Source organism: Canis aureus, chromosome 5 (genome assembly GCF_053574225.1).
Source record: "Canis aureus isolate CA01 chromosome 5, VMU_Caureus_v.1.0, whole genome shotgun sequence".
NCBI classification, from domain to species: domain Eukaryota; kingdom Metazoa; phylum Chordata; class Mammalia; order Carnivora; family Canidae; genus Canis; species Canis aureus.
In genome coordinates this window covers 82,803,498-82,825,280 of record NC_135615.1, presented here as the reverse complement: position 1 = coordinate 82,825,280, position 21,783 = coordinate 82,803,498, and the positions used below count along the sequence as shown (strand labels likewise).

At 48.4% G+C, this 21,783-nt stretch overlaps 1 protein-coding gene across 1 annotated transcript; it reads right to left on the bottom strand.

The window, feature by feature from the left end:
• Window positions 1-163: 163 nt before the first annotated feature.
• Window positions 164-9,084, bottom strand: AGMAT (agmatinase (putative)). Its single transcript, XM_077899524.1, has 7 exons — window positions 8,347-9,084; window positions 7,158-7,360; window positions 4,867-4,915; window positions 3,618-3,813; window positions 2,569-2,748; window positions 1,167-1,251; window positions 164-502 (listed from the first exon to the last, which is right to left on the bottom strand). The coding sequence occupies exons 1-7, from the start codon at window positions 8,616-8,618 to the stop codon at window positions 429-431; spliced, it is 1,059 nt and encodes a 352-aa protein (XP_077755650.1). The 5' UTR covers window positions 8,619-9,084; the 3' UTR covers window positions 164-428.
• Window positions 9,085-21,783: the final 12,699 nt, after the last annotated feature.

Below are 21,783 nucleotides of genomic sequence, written 5' to 3'. Positions count from 1 at the left end.
AGGTGCAGCCCTGAGTTCCTCAGGAGGAGCCACAGTGTAAAGGAAGAAACTAGAGAAATACAGGATGTTTATACAGTATTATGTCACAGGGCTTTTTTATTCCATTTCTCCAATTTTTAGATCATCTTCGTGAACCAAATGCTCCTTGGCTCCCTGCCCACCCCCGCCCCGCCCAATCCTCCACCATCTCATCAAAACAGCACAAGTGCTTCTCTGTTTATAGTTGACTCAAACCCCACAGAAATATTAGCCGTTGGATTAGAATTCTACTGAATGCCCTGATTTTACAGCCTCTAGGGACATTTCTCAGCAGAAAGTTGTACTGGCATAAACTCCTGAGTACTCAGAGTTGCCTAGGACTCAGCTTGCGCATAAATCCTTGAGAACTGTCATCAACACAGCCTGTTGTATCTCGAAGAGCCCGAGGTTCAGACGACTGTCACTTTGGGGAGAGCACACAGCATCTCAAACAGCAGGTTAGCAGCCAGGAGGGCCGTGTTTCCTACAAAGAAACAAAACCTAAGGCTGGAGCCTCTCAGTACTCCGCCCTCTTCCCTTTCCAGACTCCCCAGCCCACTTCCATGCTCTTCTCTGGGCCACCCAGCCACCCTGTGGATGTGCTTTCCCTGATATTCTCCATCAAGCATCATTCAGAAATAGTTTTCTGAAAATCAGACGGTTCTTTGTTCTACTCTGAAAACAGATTCGTACCCCCCAAAGGAAAACCTATAATAAATGGTGTCTATTGTATTTAATCGCCTCCCCTCTGACGTTAATAGGCCCAAGTCTGTAAGCTTCTCTACGTTGAAATTATTGTGATGGCATCTGCTTCGAATACCTCTCCTAAACCACTTACACCTCGACAATTCACTTTTCAATGAAATATCAAAGGGGGATGGAACTATGCCACCCTACTAATAAACTGCAGGCTGGTGTTCTCTTCTGCTGCTGGGCGGGCAAACCAATAACAGCCACCTCCCCGGGGTGTTGTTAATTAGCTCACGTTTGGAAGGTGTGCGGTAATAGGTTTATTTTCTCCACTGCAGAACATACTCGGCAGGCTCCCGAGTTATACAAAAGGACCCATCCATCTTCTACTTACCAAGTAGATGAATATAATTTAAACTAGGAGCTGCCCACAGATCCTAGTATTCTCATTTACTCACCAAAAGGATCGTAGGGCGGTGAAACTTCCACAAGGTCACAACCCACCACGTTCAGGCCTTGACAACCCCGGATGATTTCCAGCCCCTGTCCAAGACGAAGCCTGAGATGTCCACAGCAGTAACCATCCACGAGGAAAAGCAACCACAGAGGTTCCAGTGGATCTCTCCCAACGCATGCCCACCCTTTGACTTGGAACTGTTGCTTTTCCTCAGTAAATATTTATCAACAGCCGGGCACACAAATGGCCAAAGCACAGCCCCTATTCCCAAGGGCTCCATTGTGTGTTGATGAGACCAAGCAAACCAATTGTTTCAACATCGTGCATTGAAGGCTTCTAGAAAAGCAAGTGTAGGGGAGCCTGGCTGGCTCAGTCAGTAGAGCATGCAACTCTTGATCTCGGGGTTGTGAGTTCAAGCCCCATGTTGGGCGTAGAGATTACTTTAAAAAATAAAATCTTATGAAAAAAAGTTTTTTAAAGCAAGTGTAGAAAAGTATACCATGAAACAGCCCAAAGAGCTGGGGGAAGGCCTCCCTCTCCAAGATGGAAAGAGCCCAAGGAATAGACCAAGCAAATAAGTAGGGGAAGGGCAGCCCGGACAGACAGACACACGCAAAGTCACCAAGATGGAAAGAAATACCAGTAGTTAGATGTGGCCAGAAGACAGAATAAGTGAGGGGGATGGTAGGAAGAGGTCATTTTGTCTAAAAGTTTCCACTCTGCCGGTGAAAAGCCCAGAATGATAAGCTGAGGAATGAGGACTGTGTGTTAGAAATCTCCCTGAGGGGAACTGGCAGAGAATGGCCTGAAGAGGTAGCTGCGAAAAGGCCCCTTTCTTAGAGGAGGTGAGATAACTGATCGAGTGGAAGTGGTCTTCACTCACTCACACCAACGCCCAGGAGTTCCTGCTCTGTGCGTCAGGCACTATGCTAGACTCCGAGGATAGGGGAGTAAATGAAAGAAAAGCCCTGCCCTCCCGGAGCTGGCCTTCCAATTACAACCACCCTCCAGTTCCCGCCTGTGTTTAACTCAGCACACCTCAAGGGAGCTTTATTTGGATGTTTCTAAAACTCTTGAAGTTCCATGGTAGGTGGTTAATCCCATCATGAGCAACCCCAGAAAGCTAAGTCTCGTGTTTCTACGAGGGGATGCTGTAATGTGTCCCCAGGAACCAACCACAGGTGGATCAGGGGCAGAAAGCTCCAATAACAGACTATCATAACCCCGAGAGGAAACGAGAGTCCTTGCCAGGGTCCTTGCCCACTCCTCACCCTACAAGAGTGGTCAGCGTGCGGGAAAGGCCTACCCGCGCCCCTTGCAAAACCCGGTCCCGACCCTGAAGACCCACCCCGAGTCCTTGGAATCGTCACCCTCAGGAGTCGTCCCGGGTGGAACCTCCTCACCTGACTCGGGGTGAGCCCCGCAATTTCAGGTGTTCCTGTCCCTGGGGCGTAGGCAGGATCCAGGCCGTCGATGTCAAAGCTGATATAAAGGGGCTTGCCCCCCATCTGCCGCCTCACGTCTGCCATCAGCGGGACCAGCGACTTCATCCAGCAGTCCTCGGCCAGGACCACCCGGAAGCCCTGGCGGGGAGGGGAGCGGAGCGCTGGCACACGGGACCCCGATCCCACCAGCAGGGAACCATCACCCCCACTTCACCGCTGAGTTAGGGAGGAACGGCCGGTGGGGAAGAAGCAACGAGTGAGTCCAAGCTGACGCCGCCGGGGCCGGGGCCGGGCCACAGGGAGGCTCCGCCGGGGCAAGCTCCTGCGGGCGGCTCCGCACAGCGTGCAGGGCACAGGCCTCCCCACCCGGAAAGCGGGGGTCGGGGCGCCGGGGGCTCAGCCGTGGAGCGGCTGCCTTGGGCTCAGGCCGTCACCCCGGGGTCCCGGGATCGAGTCCCCATCGGGCTCCCCGCGGGGAGCCTGCTTCTCCCTCTGCCTGGGTCTCTGCCTCTGGGTCTCGAATGAATGAATGAATGAATGAATGAATGAATGAATAAATAAATAAATAAATAAATAAATAAATAAATAAATAATCTTCAAAAACAAAAGCAGGGGTCTTGAGTCTTTCCTGGTGGGATCTTGTCCTTCGTGGTTACCTAGAAGCCTCCCTGCCGATCGGGAGTGAGGACAAGAACGAGAAAGGTGGCCACTGGCCTTGGGTTCAGGCCCTTGCAGGCCTTTTCCCAGGCAGCCACCGCCCAGAGGCTGCTGTGTTCCCGCCTGTCCCCCCAGCCCAGCGATGAGAGGCCCCCTCGGCCTCACCAACTAACAACACCCTCTCTCCTCCACGCGGTCCTCTGGAGGCAAACTTGCCCCCCGCCCCCCAATTTTCTGAACATGGTCATCAAAGCTCCTGTTGAATCCACACCCGCCACGGAACGGGCACCGGAGAGAAATGCACTTTGCAGGCCGGGGGCACGGGAGGGCAGAGAAATGCACTTTGTCACCTGGCTCCGGCTGTATCTGTAGGGATCCAAGGTCGTGGCGGAGCCCCGGATGCCGACCTGCACCACGCGCTCGCAGTCCAGGAGGCCCTCGTCCACGCACCGGCGGAAGGGCGTCCCGTGATAGACCTTCTCTCCCAGGGCCTTGTCGGCCGTGTCCGTGTGGGCGTCCACATGCAGCAGCCCCACGGGGCCATGCCTGGTGACAACAGGCAGCTCAGTGGCCAGGCCTCCTCGGGGACCTGAGCACGGCCGCCCTCTGGGCCACCCGAACTTCCAAACCTGACAACTCATAGCCACGGGACACCTGGCATCAAGAACCAGCCTTGCTAGTGGTTTCTGTCCTCAAATCACTTAGCATCTCAGAATAATAAAGCCAGAGAAGTCCAGCAGAAGATGGGCACGCGCTTTGCTTTAGCTGCCAGCCACGACCTACCACCCAGAATTTTCTGCACTTAGAGATGGAGAGGCCCCGGGGCGGATAAGAATGAAGGACTGAGGCTCAGGGGAGCTTGCAGAACTAATCAGAGCCCCGCTTCTTCCCGCTGTGGCACCAAGCAGCAGCTTCAACCCAGCTCTCTCTCCATAATCTCCAATGACCCCGCCAACCACCCAAAAGAAACATACAATCTAAATCAATGCTAAGCAAGCACAGCTTCCAGAAAAGACTTGTACCCAGTACCCACCCACCAACAGCCACAATGCTACCCACATATCCGTCCCATATTCTGGATCTGCCAGCGCCTTGGACCTTCTGCCTCTTTTTCAAACTAATTAACCAAAGTCAGTTAATCCCTGGTAGACCTTCTGCGACTGGAAAATCCATTCTCTCATTCTCTGGGAGAGGGACCCTTTCAGGAAGAAACAAGGCCCTCTCCTCAGCAAGTCACAGCCTTGTGTATTTGGTCTTTGAGGCAAAACAGAAACTGAAGTGAACTGGGGTGGAGTGTCTCACGAGGGCCCCATCTTCCAAAAACAGAGACAAACGCTGAGCATGCACACCAGAGCAGAGCTAGGACAAGCAAGGGGAGCCACGAGTGTTAATAATAAGTTGTCTTGGCTCCCAGCTGCTGACTGACAGAGACACCTGGAGCTCGACCTTAATTTTGATCCACAGAAGCGACTCAGTCGGGAATTTCCTATCACCCCAGATAACCTGAGCCAGCAGACGTCACTTGATACCATCTAGCAGCAAACAACTCAGCTCCTGAATTTTGAAACCCTTGTGTACGCCCAGACACTTGAGACTTACTTTTTTGCCATCGCTTGCAATATAGGATATGTGATTGTGTGATCTCCGCCTGCAAAGAGGAAGAAGAAAATATCTGGAATGTGGATAAGATGAGAGGACCGTGTATTCGATAGAGCCATCTTCCACTGACCCAATGGTGCCACCCTTTCGATTAGACCGAAGAGCTATAACCTCACCTCCAGGAGATCTTGTTCAGTGATATGAAAATGACCACTGGATGTTTGGGATTACATTGTCATTTAAAAGAGGAAAATGAAGCACCGGGGGGTCTCAGAGGTTGAGCATCTGCCTTCGGCTCCAGGTGTAATCCCAGGGTCCGGGGATCAAGTCCCCCATTGGGCTCCCCACAGGGAGCCTGCTTCTCCCTCGGCCTGTGTCTCTACCTCTGCTCCTCCCCCTGCTTGTGCTCTCTCACTCTCTCTCTCTCAAATAATAAATGAAATCTTAAAAAAAAAAAAAAAAAAAAAAGGAAACAAAGCTTACAGTTAAATGCCTGGAACAACTCTGTCCAATAGAACTCTCTGCAATGAGGGTCATGTTCTCTATCTGCACTGGCCAGCATGGTGGCCACTAACCACCTGTGCCTACTGGAATATAGCTCATGCCATGCAGGAACTGAATTTTTAATTTAATCTAATTTTAATTAATTCTAATTTTTTTAGCTATACGTGGCTAGTGGCTACTGTACAGGACAGCTTGGGCCTAGAAAAGTATTACTATGATCACTATTAATAGCAATAATAGCTTACAATTATTGAAACTTAAAATATGCAAGTCACGATGCCGGACACTTCATATCCACTTGCACTGTACGCCCCTCACACGAAACAATGAGGGAGATGCTGCTAGTGCTATTCCCATTTTACAAGAGAGGAAATGAAGCATAAATAGCTAGTGAGAGGTGAAGCTGAGATTTTCAAACCATGCCATCCAGAAATCACACTCAGCACCACGATGTTCTTCTGCAGGCTCGGCCCTCTCTTTTGGCAAAAGCACCCTTGGATATTTAGAAAAAGGCCTGTGTCATTTTAACTATTTGTGAACTAGAAGAGAAAGAAATGTAAGAGTGGGGGGGAGGAGGGGCTGGGGAGGACAAGGGGAAAGTTGTTCTATAGATTGATAGAGACCTTGATGAGGAGAAAACACCCTTTTGCAGCTCTCTCTCAAATAAACTCATTTTTAATGAGATGTCCTTGAGAGGCCCCTGGGTGGCTCAGTCAGTTGAGCGTCCAACTCTTGATCTCGGCTCAGGTCATGATCTCAGGGTTGTGAGATGGAGCCCTGAGTGGGCAAGGCTCTCTCTCCCTCTGCCCCTCCAACCCCCACCCTGATCTCCTGGTGTGCATGCTCCATCAAGCTTTCTGTCTTTCTCTCAAGAAAAGAAAGAAAGAAAGAAAGAAAGAAAGAAAGAAAGAAAGAAAGAAAGAAAGAAAGAAAGAAAGAAAGAAAGAAAGAAAGAAAAAGAAAGAAAGAGAAAGAAAGAAAGAAAGAAAGAAAGAAAGAAAGAAAGAAAGAAAGAAAGAAAGAAAGGAAGAAAAAGAAAAACATGTCCTTGAAGTAGTTAAAAATTCACAACTGAGCTCCTATTGTAACCCTTCCCCCGGCCTGGAATCAAGGGATGGGACAAAGGTGAAGTAGGTAGAGGCACTTGCCAAATTTAAGAGACATGAAAAAATGCAGTCATTAATACAAATACTATTTTGATGTAATACTTTTAAAAATCAAGGTCAATGCAAAAAAAATTCCATGGTAATTTTTTTTTTTTTTAGATTTATGGATTTGTGTGAGAGAGACAGCACGAGTTGGAGGAGGAACAGAGGAAGATGGGCAAGTGGACTCCATGCTGAGCCTAGAGTCAAACACAGGGCTCGATCCCAGGACCCTGAGATCATGACCTAAGTGGAAACCAAGAGTCGGATGCCCAACGGACTGAGCCACTCAGGCGCCCCTCTGTGACAAATTTTAAAGACAGGACCAGTAAGAGTGCTATTCTGAACTATACTGGAGCCTGAGGCCAAAGAGAAACGTCCATCATATTTATTGTTGACCTTTTGGCAACCCCCCCACGGTGAACCCCTCACTTGCCCCACCCTAGTCCATCGCTGTCAGTCATACTAGTCCAAAAATGAAAACATCCTCTCCCCAGGGGTTAAAACAAATAAATTAAAAACATCCTCTTTCCCACTGTCTCCATACTCATAGTGGCTTGCCCTGAAGGAGCAGCTACACCCCGGCCCACGATAAACGAGCCCTCAGTGCAGAGCTGCACCTGTCTACGCAGATGCCATTACCCAAGGTCAGGGGAATACAGCCAGCCGCTACAATTTTCTCATAGGCCTCTCGAATTAGACGGCAGCTGTCCTGAAGGTTGTAGAGATTGACATTCACGTCGCCTAGGTCTGCAACCATGAGGGACTGGAAGGGGAGGGCCCCCGTGCTAGGGTTGGCTGTCCGAAGCAGCACTGACTCTTCCCGGATCCGCCGGGGGCCAAATCTGGAAAAGGAAGAATCATCCTGTGAACCCCAGGATTTCTCCGCCTCTGCATTGCTCCCACTCCGGGCTGGATGCATCCTTGATGTTGGCGGGAGGGGGGCGCTATCGGGTGCCTTGCAGGATGTTTCCCCTGATGCCGGTAGCAAGCTGGGATAACCAAAAAGGCCTCCAGATACCATCAATGTCCCCTGGAGGCAAAATCACCCCTGGTCTCGAATCACTGATCCAGTCTGTGTACTTGAAGAGATTAAAGGCACAGATTTAGGAGCCCGCCCATCACCAATTTACTAAATGGCATTGGATAATTTCTTAATCTCCATGAGCCTCAGTCTCCTAATTTTACAGATTACAGATTAGGAGGAATTGAGTGAGGTCATCTACGCAAAGAGCCTTGCATTTAGGAGACATTTAATAAATGAGGCATCTATACTTCAGACTCTTAGATGTAAAGTGGCTGAGCTGAATCAGAAACAGCTGATGCTCCTTGAATAAGAAAACAGATTTTACTTTGATCCTAGAAAAAACACTTTGGGGTGCCTGGCTGGCTCAGTTGGCAGAGGTAGAGCGTGGGACTCTTGATCTCGGGGTTGTAAATTCGAGCCTCATACTGGATGTAGAGATTACTCAAAAATAATAAAATTTATTTTTTTTAAAAAAGCCTTGTATATGAGCAATTCTTTATCAAGTGGCATCTAGATGGTTTGGGGAAGGAGCATCCAGTTTCCTCTGTTCTCAGAAATGATGTCCCCTGCCCCTGCAAGCCCAAGCTCCCGTCCCAGGAGGCTCAGGAAGCAGTGCGTGGAGAAGGCTCCGGTCACCCACGGATGACACAGGTGTCGAGCCCCTCCCTCCCCCCCATGGGAGCTCTGAAGCCCGCACCAGCTGCCAACCCCACCCTGGGTGAGCGCAGGTGCCTGTCCCCTTGTCTTCCGCCCCCAGTGGCCACGGGCGGTGCAGCCACGTGCCCCTAATCCTTGGGACCTTACCTGGCCCCGGGCCGGTTGGAGGTCCCAATGTCCAGGGGCACCCCGACGAAGGCGGCGTCCAGCCCCTCGGGGGAGGCTTGCACCGGCAGCCGCATCATGGAGCAGACGCCCACCGGCCGAGCCAAGAACTCGGAGCTGGGGGGCTGGTTCCGGGGCGCATCGGGGGACCCGCTGCTGGCGCTGCGGCCCGGGGGGCTGAGCCCCGAGGCAGGACGCGCGCCCCCGCCCGTGCCCAGAGCCCGGGCGCACCCGGCCGCCACCCGCCGCAGCATGCTGCCCGCACCCAGCAGCCCCGGGTGGTCACCTGCCCGCACCCAGCAGCCCCGGGTGGTCACCTGCCTGCAGCCCACAGCCCTGGGTGGTCACCTGCCAGCACCCAGCAGCCCCGGGTGGTCACCTACCAGCACCCAGCAGCCCCGGGTGGTCACCTGCCAGCACCCAGCAGCCCCGGGTTGCCCCCTGCCCGCAGCCCGCAGCCCCGGGTGGTCACCTGCCAGCACCCAGCAGCCCCGGGTCGCCCCCTCCCCGCACCCAGCAGCCCCAGGTCGCCCCCTGCCCGCACCAGCAGCTCCGGGTGGTCACCTGCTCACACCCAGCAGCCCCGGGTGGTCACCTGCCCGCACACAGCAGCCCTGGGTCACCCCCTGTCCGCACCCAGCAGCCCCGGGTCGCCCCCTGTCTGCACCCCGCAGCCCGGGCTCAAAAAGCAGGTGGCCCCGGGAGCCGCCTCCAAGGGGCCGCTCTCTCCCCGCCTCCTGGACTCTGGCCTCGGGCGCTCTCCCCAGGCGCGGTCTCCTCACTATCTCCCCACTACCCCGCACCGCACCTGCCTGGTGCCTGCGTGCCCCAAATCAAGCCCTGGGCCCCTGCTTCTCCCTTTCAGAGTAATATCTTTAAAAGCCAAAAGACTTAAAGGGAAAAAAACTTTCTCTAAGGAAGAGAAATTGGTAATTCCTTTTTTTAAACAGATTTACTTATTTTAGAAAGAGCTCGGAAGGAGGGGGGGTGGGAGGGGCAGAGGGAGGAGGAGAGAGAGAAGCAGACTCTGCACTGAGCCCAGAGCCCATGGAGGGGCTCCATCTCACACCCTGAGATCATGACTTGAGCGGAAATCAAAAGTAGGATGCAACCCACTGAGCCACACAGGCACCCCTATAAATGCATTTTAAAAAAATAATATAGTGGGTTTTTTTTAAGATTTTTTATTTATTTAGTCATGAGAGACACAGAGAGAGAAAGAGAGAGGCAGAGACACAGGAGAGGGAGAAGCAGGCTCCATGCCGGGAGCCCAGCGTGGGACTCAATCCCGGGACCCTGGGGTCACGCCCTGGGCGGAAGGCAGGTGCTAAACCGCTGAGCCCCCCAGGTGTCCCTAAAGTAGGGTCTTTCTAAATAACCTTTTCCAAAAGGGCTCCAAGACCACTCCTAGTGAAGATCCCACTCCAGGGAGTCCCTAATCTGCACTCCTCTTTATGTCTAACCCCCAGGGAAAGGAAAAAAGTAATTTGTGATGAGGTTATGTGAGCCATGAAGTGCTATTATACACTTTTAATCTCTGGAAGTTGAGATTGAATGGAAAGGGTCTGAGTTTGCTTTAAATTGTAACTTTGACATGAAAGTTGCACCTTAAACCCCACACCACCCAGCCCCCGCTGTGCAGGATGGGGGCAAAGTTTCCTAAAGGTCAATAATGCGCTTTCAGTGCTGAAAGAGACTGCAGAGCATTTTCCAGAAAATAAACAACAATCCCTCAACATCCCTACGTGCAGATCGTACCACTATATCTTTCACATGGCTTGTCCCAGATGATGGGGGAAACAAAGGCAGAAGAGAAATTATTAAATTGCCTTCCTACCTACAGCCCAGGGACAAGTCCTTGAAACAGGCAGAGGGACATTCCTCTAGGGACTCAGCTGCCTTGAGATTCATACTTTGCTAAGGGCAAGAGGCAACCTTAACCCAACCCCCAGGACCCTGTGACTCTAACATATAAAGATTCCTTTGGAAACTTCCTTTATCTCTACTCCCCAAGATACTTGTTGGCAATCATCCCCCAGCACATGACCCACAGATACACATCTGAAGGGTCTCATGACTCAAGTTATATTAGCCGGTAATAAGTGACCTTTCCCCAACAATAGCCAACCCCCTCAAGGTCCTCGAAACCTTATTTCCAAAATTCCTTAGAGACTCACACGCTCCCTAACTCTCCCCAACTTGACAGTCTATAATGGGCCCCTCCTCGTCACCCCAATGTAGATCTTTCTGCCCACGGGTCCTGTCCCTGTGCTTTAATAAAATCACCTTTTTGCCCCAAAGATGCCTCAAGAATTCTTTCTTGGCCATCAGCTTTGAACCCTAACGTCTTTTCCTACACCATTGGACGTATCGTTTTCTTACCTCTTGGTTTATTCTTTCATTCTTCTCACAAATATTTGAGTGCCTACTGCATGCCAGACACTACATGACAATAACTCCAACTTCTTCCCATTTTTCCCTACTGCTGCACACGCCTTTCCTTTAAACCTTCCATGGGGGGTGGGGGGCACCTGGGTGCCTCAGTTGGCGAAGCAGCTGCCTTTGGCTGGAGGCATGAGCCCAGAGTCCTGGGATTGAGCCCCGCATCCAGCTCCCTGCTCAGTGGGGAGCCTGCTTCTCCCTCTCCCTCTGCTGCTCCTCCTGCTTGTGTTCTCTCTCTCTGTCAAATAAATACATAAAAATATTTTTTAAAAATTCATAAACCTTCCATCAGGCGTGCCCTCCTGCTCTCCTGACAGCTCCTTCTCTGATGGCAATCTTTCAATATCAAGGTGACGATGTTCACCTGGAGGCAGGTAGTTCACAGACCAGATCCCAGCCACGAGGTTCCAGTTGCTCACTTTCTGACTCCCCACCCGGAGGTCCTGACGGCCCCTCAGTGGCCCGTGGTTCAGCCTTCTCCTTGATCCTGCTGTCTGCCCCATCCTTTGGTAAGTCCTAGTGGTCTCCTGCCTGCAAGCCCCCCACTCGCTCCCTCTGCTATTCCTGCGGTTCCCGTCCTCCCACCCCAGCTTTCCTTTGGTGTCTCTACTCTCCCAGCAGATAATGCTTCCTCGAAGCCAATCCACTAATTCCCTTTCCCAAAACACACCTTTGTGCACTTGTCCCTCGAGCCATCGTTCACCTTACACAGCCCTCACTTTCTTGCCTCCTGTCCTTTGCTCATGCCATCTCCTCGCCTGGAAGTTTCTCTCCCACGACCCCCATCTCCACGTGTCCCCTGTTCCACGGAAGCCCACCCTCAAACTACTCTCCCTCCCTCTCTCTGGAACTCTTAAAACTCAAAATTCTCACAGTTTTCAATTGGAGACAAATACAGGAGCTGGGATCAGAAAAAAAAAAAAAAAAAAACAAACTAAATCCTAGCTCCACCATCCATGTAGCTCAATTACAACATACGGCAGCAGAGAAAACCCACTCGCGTTCCCTGTGGGTCTGGGGCAATAGCTCAAAGTAGCTCCCCGTCCAGCACAAGGTCTCTTCGAGGTTTCATGCTTCATCTTGCAAACGTGTGCCATTTCATTCAGTTTCTTTTTTTTTATTTATGATAGTCAGAGAGAGAGAGAGAGAGAGAGAGAGGCAGAGACACAGGCAGAGGGAGAAGCAGGCTCCATGCACCGGGAGCCCGATGTGGGATTCAATCCCGGGTCTCCAGGATCGCCCTGGGCCAAAGGCAGGCGCTAAACCGCTGCGCCACCCAGGGATCCCACATTCAGTTTCATAACACGTGTTTATATTACCAAAGAACATTTGATCTTATTTACCAGTTAAATGCTTCCCCCCGATTTTTAAGAAAAGCTGTCACTCCAATACCTGACATTGTTTAAACTAGCACACCCGTGTGTACACCCCTGAGGCATCCAGTCGGGGAAGCGTGGACTTAGTAGATCAACCTGAGCAATTCACCCTTTTGAACCTATTTCCTATTCTGTCAAATGGAATGATAATCCTTTCTGGTTGTTCTTATGAGGATTGAACAAGGTCCACCGTGAAGAGCACCGTGGAACCAAAAACTGGTAAATACTAGGTAATGTCATCATCTTATGTTTTATTTTGTCTACTGCAGAGTTTCTTAAGCAGTGATCATAGCACAGTGGCGTTTGCAGCTGGGTTACGGGAGGAGGGGGAGACATAACATAAAGACCCCACCCACGGTCCTTGGGGCCACCCACGGCCAGTCACGTCTGGGTACATGCAGGTCACGCCCCTCGGAGTCTGACATCCTGCTCTGTGGTCCCCACAAGGAGGCAGCAGGATTGGCGGCATTTGCTGCTTGCCATGCATTACCACCCAGACATCGACCTCAGAGGCCAGCAGCAGGTGCACTGCTGCCCGTTGGGGAGGAAGGAGGGCTCGGGGCCCTGCTAGAGGAGTTGGGTTCTAGCGACCCAAGGAGGACGGGCAGGAACCCGAGGTGCAGCCAGTCAGGGGAGGAGGAGCAAGGAGACTGGCTGGGAGGTTTGGGCCAGAGCAGCCCCAGACAGCTGACCTACATCCATCTTCCCTTAGTATCAGATTATCTCTATTTTTGACTGATGTCCAAACAGGGTCCAAGCTAACTTCGGAGTGACTGCTTGAACAATGCTCATGGCAGGGTGGTATTAGAAATATTTCACATCTGAGATGACACAGACATTGGCCAATCAGAGCAGATGCCAGCAGGCCATAAACAGTGCATGCCTGCGCGTACCAAGTGGATATTTTAAGTATTTGTTCTGAAGGTGCATGCTTTAAATCAGAGCTGTCATTATTTTGAAATGCTTGACACGAAAGAGTGTGATGGGATTCAAAACCCATTGGTATCACAAGAAATTTCAGTTGCGTAACTACGAATGAAAGAAAAAGAAGATGATGCTATAAATCTAACTTTTGTAAATTTTTAATATTAAAATTTTACTTTTTTATCACTTGAGTTTCCAATTGTTCATGGCTATCCAGAACTTGAAGAGATCCTTTAAAAAAAAAAAAGATTTATTTATTTATTTTTAGAGAGGGAGCACACAAATGGGGGGCGGGGGTTAAAGAGAGGGAGAGAATCTCAAGCAGACTCCCCCGCCAGGCTCAGAGCCCAACACGGGGCTCCACGTGGAGCTCAATACGAGGCTCTAGCTCACAACGTGCCAGCTGAAATCAAGCTGGATGCTCAACCGATTGAGCCACCCAGACGCCCCTTGAAGGGATCCTTCTTGAAAAGTCTTGGTGGTTATTGTATATAGCCAATTCAAACACAAAACCTGATAATAAAAAGTCATATTCACAGAGGAAAGCTAAAATTTTGAAAATACTTTATTTGGAAATTTTATATAAGTCCAACATTTAATGCTGCCTCTAATACTTTTATTTTTCAAATCAAAATTACATAATATATAGAAAAGATTTTTTTTTTTTTTTTTACCAAATCCCATACAGATTCCTAAATCCACTCCTCACCATCCACGCTTACCTCAATGGGATGTACAAATTGTATGATTTTTCTACGTGTGCCATGACAGGAGAAAGATTCCAAAGCACCATTCTAGTAACCTATAAGTTCCAATATGTGTTTTGTCCTTCTGGCCAGCCTCTAATTGCAGTGCCTCAAAAACCAAGTAACAGAATAAATGGTGGGTGAGTGAATGACTGAACGGATCTTCTGGAAGCTGTGGAGGGCAGCTCTAGGCTGATTACTATTTCAGCCAAAAAGCTACGACGGCCAAAGAACATGAGGAAAACGCTGCGTACGTTTCAGCTGTCTGCATGGATTCCCTTTGGCCTCACAAATGATAAAAGGGTTCCACAGAAGGAGTCAACAAACTTGTCTGTGCTTGCAGAGGCTCAGGAATAATCAGGCATCAGCTCCAGCCTGCCTGACACACCTGGCCGGGGGCTTTCTTTACTCACTGTTACCCAGTTACACTTCCTTGTCCCCTGGCCCTGAAGAAAAATAGATATTTTTGAGCATGTTCAGAATATTTTCTTGCAATCTCATCCAACTGCCCACTCTTTATTTTACCTACAAAGTTACACACTCAACAATGCATCAGGGATACTTAACACACTCACATGGAGTTACCTCCAACAGTAGCATCATTTTTGTTTAATAATATCACATTTATTTTTTTCTAGTGCAGTTTTCTTTTTTCTTTATTATTTTATTATTTTAAGATTATTTATGTATTTATTCATGAGAGACACAGAGAGAGAGGCAGAGACACAGACAGAGGGAGAAGCAGGCCCCCCACAGGGAGCCCACAGGGAGCCCAATGAGGGACTCTGATCCTGGGATCTGGGATGACGCCCTGAGCCAAAGGCAGACCCTCAACCTTCAAGCCACCCAGGCGTCCTCCTTTTCTTTTTTTAAATTTAAATTCTATTAACTAACAAATAATGTATTATTGGTTTCAGGGGTAGAGGTCAGTGACTCATCCGTCTCATATAACACCCAGTGCTCATTATATCACGTAACCCTCCTTCATGCCCGTCACCCAGTTACCCCATCCCCCTATCCTGGTCCCTCCAGCAACCCTCCGTTTGTTTCCTATGATTAAGAGTTTCTGGGATGCCTGGGGGGCTCAGCAGTTTAGCGCTGCCTTCAGCCCAGGGCGTGATCGTGGAGACCCGGGATCGAGTCCCACATCAGGCTCCCTGCATGGAGCCTGCCTCTCCCTCTGCCTGTGTCTCTGCCTCTCTCTCTGTCTCTCATGAATAAATATATAAATAAATAGAATCTTTAAAAAAAAAAAAAGAGTTTCTTATGGCTTGTCTCCCTTTCTGATGTCATCTTGTTTATCCTCTCTTCCCCTATGATCCTCTGTTTTGTTTCTTAAATTCCACATATGAGTAGTATCATATGATAATTGTCTTTCGCTGACTGACTTATTTCGCTTAGCATATTACACTGGTTCCATCCACGTTGTTGCAAATGGCAAGATTTAAATTTTTGGTGGCTGAATAGTAAATATATATATATATATATATATATATATATATATACTATAAATATCTATCACATCTTCTTTATCCATTCAACTGTCGATGGACATGTAGTCTCTTTCCATAGTTGGCTGTTGACATTGCTGCTATAAACATTGGGGTGCAGGTGACCCTTCAGATCACTACATTTGTATTTTGGGGGTAAATACCTAGTAGTGCAATTGCTGGGTCATAGGGTAGCTCTATCTTCAACTTTTTGAGGAACCTCCATACTGTTGTCCAGAGTGGCTGCACCCTCGTGCACCAACAGTGTTGGTGGTTCCCCTTTCTCTGCATCCTTGCCAACACTTGTTGTTTCCCGACTTGTTCATTTTAGCCATTCTGACCAGTGTGAGGTGGTATCTCACTGTGGTTTTGATTTGTATTTCTCTGATGCTGAGTGATGTGGAGCATTTTTTTCATGTGTCTGTTGGCCATTTTTCATGTCTCCTTTGGAGAAATGTCTGTTCATGTCTTCTGCCCATTTCTTGATTGGATTATTTGTTCTTTGGGTGTTGAATTTGATGTTATTTATAGATTTTGGATACTAGCCCTTTATCTGATGTTTGTAAATATCTCCTCCCATTCTGTGGGTTGTTTAGTTTTGTTGACTGTATCCTTTGCTGTGCAAAAGCTTTTTATCTTGATGAAGTCCCAATAGTTCATTTTTGCCTTTGTTTCCCTTACTTTTGGAAATGTGTCTAGCAAGAAGTTGCTGTGGCCGAGGTCACAGAAGTGGCTGCCTGTGTTCTCCTCTGGGATTTTGATGGATCCCTGTCTCACATTTAGGTGTTTTATTCATACTGAGTCTATTTTTGTGTATGGTGTAAGGAAATGGTCCAGTTTCATTTTTCTGCATGTGGCAATGGCATCATTTTTCAATCTCAAAAATAATATATACTATTTGAACACGGGATTGGCTGTTTGGTCTATTCAGCTTATCAGATAGACATCTGGAGCCTGATTAATCTGACCACTTTTATCCAAGTAAGTGGCCCACTCAGTCTCTCTCTAGTCCAAAAGAGCTTCCTGGGGCAAGAGAAAGAGAGAGAAGAGCATGAATTTATCTAAGCAAAGACCCACCCAGCGAATGCTTAAAGATCACCGTCATGCAGTTTCAGAGTCAAGCCAGGAGAGGGCATAGAAAACTTCTATTTGATCATCTAGCAAGGAAGAGGAACTTCAGGAAATGGACAGAGGGCTTCTTCAATCTTCCATCAGGTGACAGACATAGAGTCCAGGTCATTTAGTCGGTCTGATTTTATCAGGCCACAACGGGATTTTTGTTTTGTTTTGTTTTTTAAAAAGAATTTATTTATTTAAAGCGCAAGCGGCGGGAGGGGCAGAGGCAGAGGGAGAAAAGAAACTCGAGCAGACTCCACGCCAAGTGGTTGGTTGCGGGGCTTGATCTCATAATCCCAAGACCATGACCTGAGCTGCAATCAAGAGTCAGACGCTTACCATTTAATTCTTTCTTGAAGAAAATGTTCAGACTTCTTCAAGCCCCAGCCAGTTTCCTCTGCATTTCTTTTAGCAAAGAAAAGAGGCAGTCCTCCTTGGCTCTCTCAGGAGGTCAGCTGCTTCCGAATAGCTCTCCTTTGCCTGCAAAGTGGAGCCTGTAGGAACTAACCTCTCCTGACTTCCCGGTGATGATGCACAGCTGAAAGCACATCATGAACTTGGTCCTTGGTGGGAACGGCATTAGAAAAATGCAGGGGCTGATTATTAACTGTATATAAACTATATACTCTGGGCAAATCTGACTCAAGTTACTAGTGAGACTGAATACTCAGTAATTGAAGACTAAAGGGACTGTAGCTAAAAACCGAGGTTCCAGGGTGACAAGAAGCTTAGGGACGCTTGGGAAAATGGTGTTTAGACAAAGCCATCTGTAAGTCGTCTCATGGAAGGCAATTCATTTTTAAAAATATTTTATTTGAGAGAGAAATAGGGAGAGAGAGAGCATGAATAGGGGGGACAGATAGCAGCAGGCTCCCCGCTGAGCAGGGAGCCTGATGTGGGGCTTGATCACAGGACCCGGGGATCATGACCTGACCTGAAGGCAGATGCTTAACAGACTGAGCCACTCCTTATGCAGGGCAATTCACACCAAGAGAACATCATTATACATGCCTGGAGGATAAGTATCAATGCTTAAGTACAGATAACGATCTCATACAGCAAAGCGCATATGATACAATGTTTCCTGCAGTATCATAAAGTCAACGGGATGATAAAGTATTTGTTCTGTTTCATTATGATTTACTTTCCCTCCCAATTTCTTTCTAAATTCGACACAATGTATTTTTTCATTTGTCTTTCCAATTATCCTATAAATAAAATATTTATATTTGATAAGGAAAACTGAAGTGCTAAACCAGTGATGTCACTCACTATGTATTGTAAGGCCACATCCTCCCCAGGATCCAGGATTAGAGATGGTCTTGCCTGTTCAAGGTGCAGTCAGGGTAGCTGAGAGGGAGTGAGGCTCATCATTTATTGGACAGTTAGGAGGATTTTTAAAAATTCCCCTGGGGATCCCTGGGTGGCTCAGCAGTTTAGCACCTACCTTCAGCCCAGGGCGTGATCCTAGAGTCCCGGGATCGAGTCCCGCATTGGGCTCCTGCAGAGACCTTGCTTCTCCCTCTGCCTGTGTCTCTGCCTCTCTCTCTCTCTCTCTCTCTGTGTGTGTGTCTCATGAATAAATAAAATCTTTAAAAAAAAAATTCCCCCGAATTGACATCCTTCCCATACCTGCTATCAAAATAGTTTCAGAGTTCCACTTTTGATACCTAAGATCCAGTTTCCAAATATTCACTTCACTACTTGAACCTGGTTTCCGAAACAATAGCGACCGGCTAAATAATTTCTTAGTGCAGACTTCAAAGACCAGAGCAAGAACAAAATTCAGGCTTTCTGATTTTTTTTTAAAGATTTTATTTATTCATGAGGGACAGAGAGAGAGGCAGAAGGAGAAGCAGGCTCCATGCAGGGAGCTGGATGTGGGACCCGATCCCAGGACTCCGGGATCACGACCCGAGCCAAAGGCAGACGCTCAACCACTGAGCCACCCAAGAGTCCCTACACTTTCTGATTTCTAACCTAATATCATATTCACTGCCTTCTGGATGGGTCAAATCGACCCTTTTTCTCTTGGTGTCACCCTTGATTTGATTTTCTCTCTAAATTTTAGATCTTCTTATTTTTTTTTTATTGCAAGAGCAATACATGTGTATCATACAAAGTGAGAATCCATCATGGTCCACCCCCACCCAATCAAGGTTGTATTTCAAGGCACAGAAGGCTTTTGAAAAAAAATCAAAACTGGGTTTAGCTTATATAAAGTGGTTGGCAACTTCCTTTTTTCAACTTAAAATGCCTTGGAAATCTTCAAGATGAGCTTTTTAAAAAACAGCTCTATTTAGGGGCATCTGGGTGGCTCCGTCAGTTGAGCATCTGACTCTTGATTTCACCTCAGGTAATGATCTCAGGGTCATGAGATTGAGTGTGGATCTGGATTCAGGGGGATCTGCTTCTCTCCTTCTCCCTCTCCCTTTCCCCCTCCCCCTCCTTGCACACACACATTGTTTCTCTAAAATTAATAATTTTTTTAAAAAATTGCTTTATTTAGGTGTGATTTATATACAAAACTCACCTATTTTTAAGTGTACAGTCCAATGATTTTTTGTAAACTTATGCAGCCATCACCATAACCCAGTTTTAGAATATTTTCCTCATCCCTAAAAGTTTCCTCATGCCTGCAAATAAGCTTTTTTAAAGGGTGCGTTTTTGTGGATAATTACAATCATGAATAACAAGTCCCAGAAATTTCCATTTTGCCGAGCTTTCACTTGCTGCTGGCAGGCAAGAAGAAAATTGCAAAAGCCCATCGACAAATGTTGGAAGAAAACACCATAAGCTGACCGACAGCTGTTTGCTCAAAATAGTTTATTCATCCACTCCAGCTTTTACTCAGTGTCAGCCAAGTAGCAGGCTATTGGTTAAGTCTGTAGGGCTATAAAGACAGATAATAGCTGTCTTCTCCTGGAATAAATTGGGTGTGAGTTCAATAGTATGCAACCTAAGAGTTCCAAGATTCAATGGTTTTGAGACATAAAAGTGTTCCAGATGGGTGTGATATTTGGACTTCCAGAAGTCATGATAGAGAAACGATAGATTCCCTTTCCCACCTAAAACAACCAAAAGAGGACAAAAGATAAGAAACAATGGTTTTCAATACACTGGACATAAAGCCACAAAGGATAATAATGCCTGATAAAGGACAACAGACAGGGTGAGCACTAATACTTGCATTGGTTTACTACCTTGAGCTTATGGGCTACAGTGCAGGGAAGGAAAACTGAGGCAGAGCTCAGTGGAGTCCCTGAGTTGTGAATACAGAGCTGAGAGTTCAGGGTGATCAAGGCAGCTAGAGTTTACAGGACAGAGTACCAGAGACGAGACACAGACACGGACACACACACACACACAGGGAGAGAGAGAGAAAACCCCAGAGATCTGTAGAGGGCCCTCTTCTGGTATTCACTGAGTCCTGTGTAGGGCATTGAAGTAAAACTATCCGAGGCTGGGGAAAGAACCACATGAAAAGATTAGAGGAAAACATGCTTCATGCACCCGCCAGGCTGGGAATAGTACCCTGTTCCCAGTAGCCAGATTAGAAAAACTCATAATTTATGGGGCCTCAGGAAGAATAGTCATGCCTCAGAGGGAATAATCAGCCCCGGAGTTGGCACTGCTGTTGTCCTAACAACTCTTTTTTTTTTTTTTTTGAGATTTTATTTATTTATTTATTCATTAGAGAGAGAGAGAGGGAGAGAGGTAGAGACACAGGCAGAGGGAGAAGCAGGCTCCATGTAGGGAGCCTGATGTGGGACTCGATCCCAGGACTCCAGGATCAAGCCCTGGGCCGAAGGCAGGCACTAAACCCCTGAGCCACCCAGGGATCCCCTTCTTTTTTTTTTTTTTTTTTAAGATTTTATTTAGGTCCTAACAACTCTTAAAAGCAAAATCCCAAAGAATCAAACTATTTCCAAGTAATTTAACTGTACTCCAGAAAAAAGTTCCAGATTTACAGGAATTCAAAAATATCCAGCACTAAACGCGGTAAAATTCACAATATCTGGCATCCAATCATAAATTACCAGGCAAGTAGAGAGACAGGTAAATGGGGCCCATAATGAGGACACAAACCAACCAATGCAAACGACTGGAACGTGACACACGGTAGAATTAGCAAAGACATTAAAACTATTATTATAACTGTAATCTCTCTTCAAAATATTCTTTTTAAAGATTTATTTATTTTTTCATTCATGAGACACAGTGGGAGGCAGAGACACAGGCAGAGGGAGAAGCAGGCTCCACGCAGGGAGCCCCATGCGGGAAGCGATCCCAGGACCCCGGGATCACTACCCGAGCCAAAGGCAGACGCTCCACCACTGAGCCACCCAGATGCCCTTCTATCTTCAAAATATTGACCAAAGTCATGAGAAATATAAAAAAGATTATAACTGAACTTTTAGACCTGAACTACATACAATTCCCAAACCCACTGCAAGTATTTCTGGACCGAAAATGCTGAACAGCAAAAAAAAAAAAAAAAAAAAAAAAAACTGCCACTGTTACTAGAAATCTCAAATATAGGCCTAAAAAAAAAAAAAAAAAGGCAAACACATAAACTTTTTTTTTCTTTAAGTAATGTCTACACCCAGTAAGGTGCTGGAGCTCAGGACCCGCCCAAGATCTGGAGTTGCATGCTCCACCCACTGAGCCGGTCAGGTGTCACACAAAGATTTTTTAGGGAATTTTTTTTTTTTTTAATGGAAATCTGTTATCAAGGCAGAGTGTTTTCAGTCGAGACGCATTCGTAGTACACGGAGTCCCACTGCCCGTTTCCTTTCTCCGGCCAAAGCGACAAGCCTAAGCCCTGACCCAGGGCGCCAGGAAGCTGCAGGAAGCCACCCCCGCCTGGGACTGCGAGCGGCCCCGGGGCGGCTGAAGCCCGGGCCACCCAGATGCCCGAGGAGCGCGAGCCCGCCCGCCCGCCCGCCCGCGGACGCCGGGACACCCGGGCTGGGGCTGCGCAGGGCGCCCGGGACGGGGACCGCCACGCCGCGGCCGCCGCGACACGCCCCCGCAGGCTGCAGCGAGCCCAGGAGCCCGGCCCCGCGCCACGCGCCCCAGGTCACCTCCGGGGATGAGCCCGGCTGGGGTCGCCTAGCAACCAGGGGCAGCGCGGACGCCAGGCATTGGCCCGCGCCGCTCACGTGACCTGGAGACCCCGCCCCCCCCGGCGAGTTCGGCGCAGGCGCGTTTCCGCCAGAATCGCGGACCGCTGCGGTGTTGCTGCGGGAGGAGGGCTGCCCGGGGCTCCGTCCGCGGCCTCCACGGGGTGACCGCGGGGTCACCAAACCGGCAGCGGGGGCC

What these genes read in the sequence shown, in the direction of transcription:
- AGMAT (XM_077899524.1), bottom strand. Translation starts at nt 8,618, where the DNA reads ATGCTGCGGCGGGTGGCGGCCGGGTGCGCCCGGGCTCTGGGCACGGGC. An exon ending in CTGTATTCCCCTGACCTTGG is followed by an intron (nt 4,916 to 7,157) that starts GTAATGGCATCT and finishes TCCTCTTTGCAG; the next exon opens with GCGGAGATCACACAATCACA. An exon ending in ACCGCCCTACGATCCTTTTG is followed by an intron (nt 503 to 1,166) that starts GTGAGTAAATGA and finishes GTTTCTTTGTAG; the next exon opens with GAAACACGGCCCTCCTGGCT.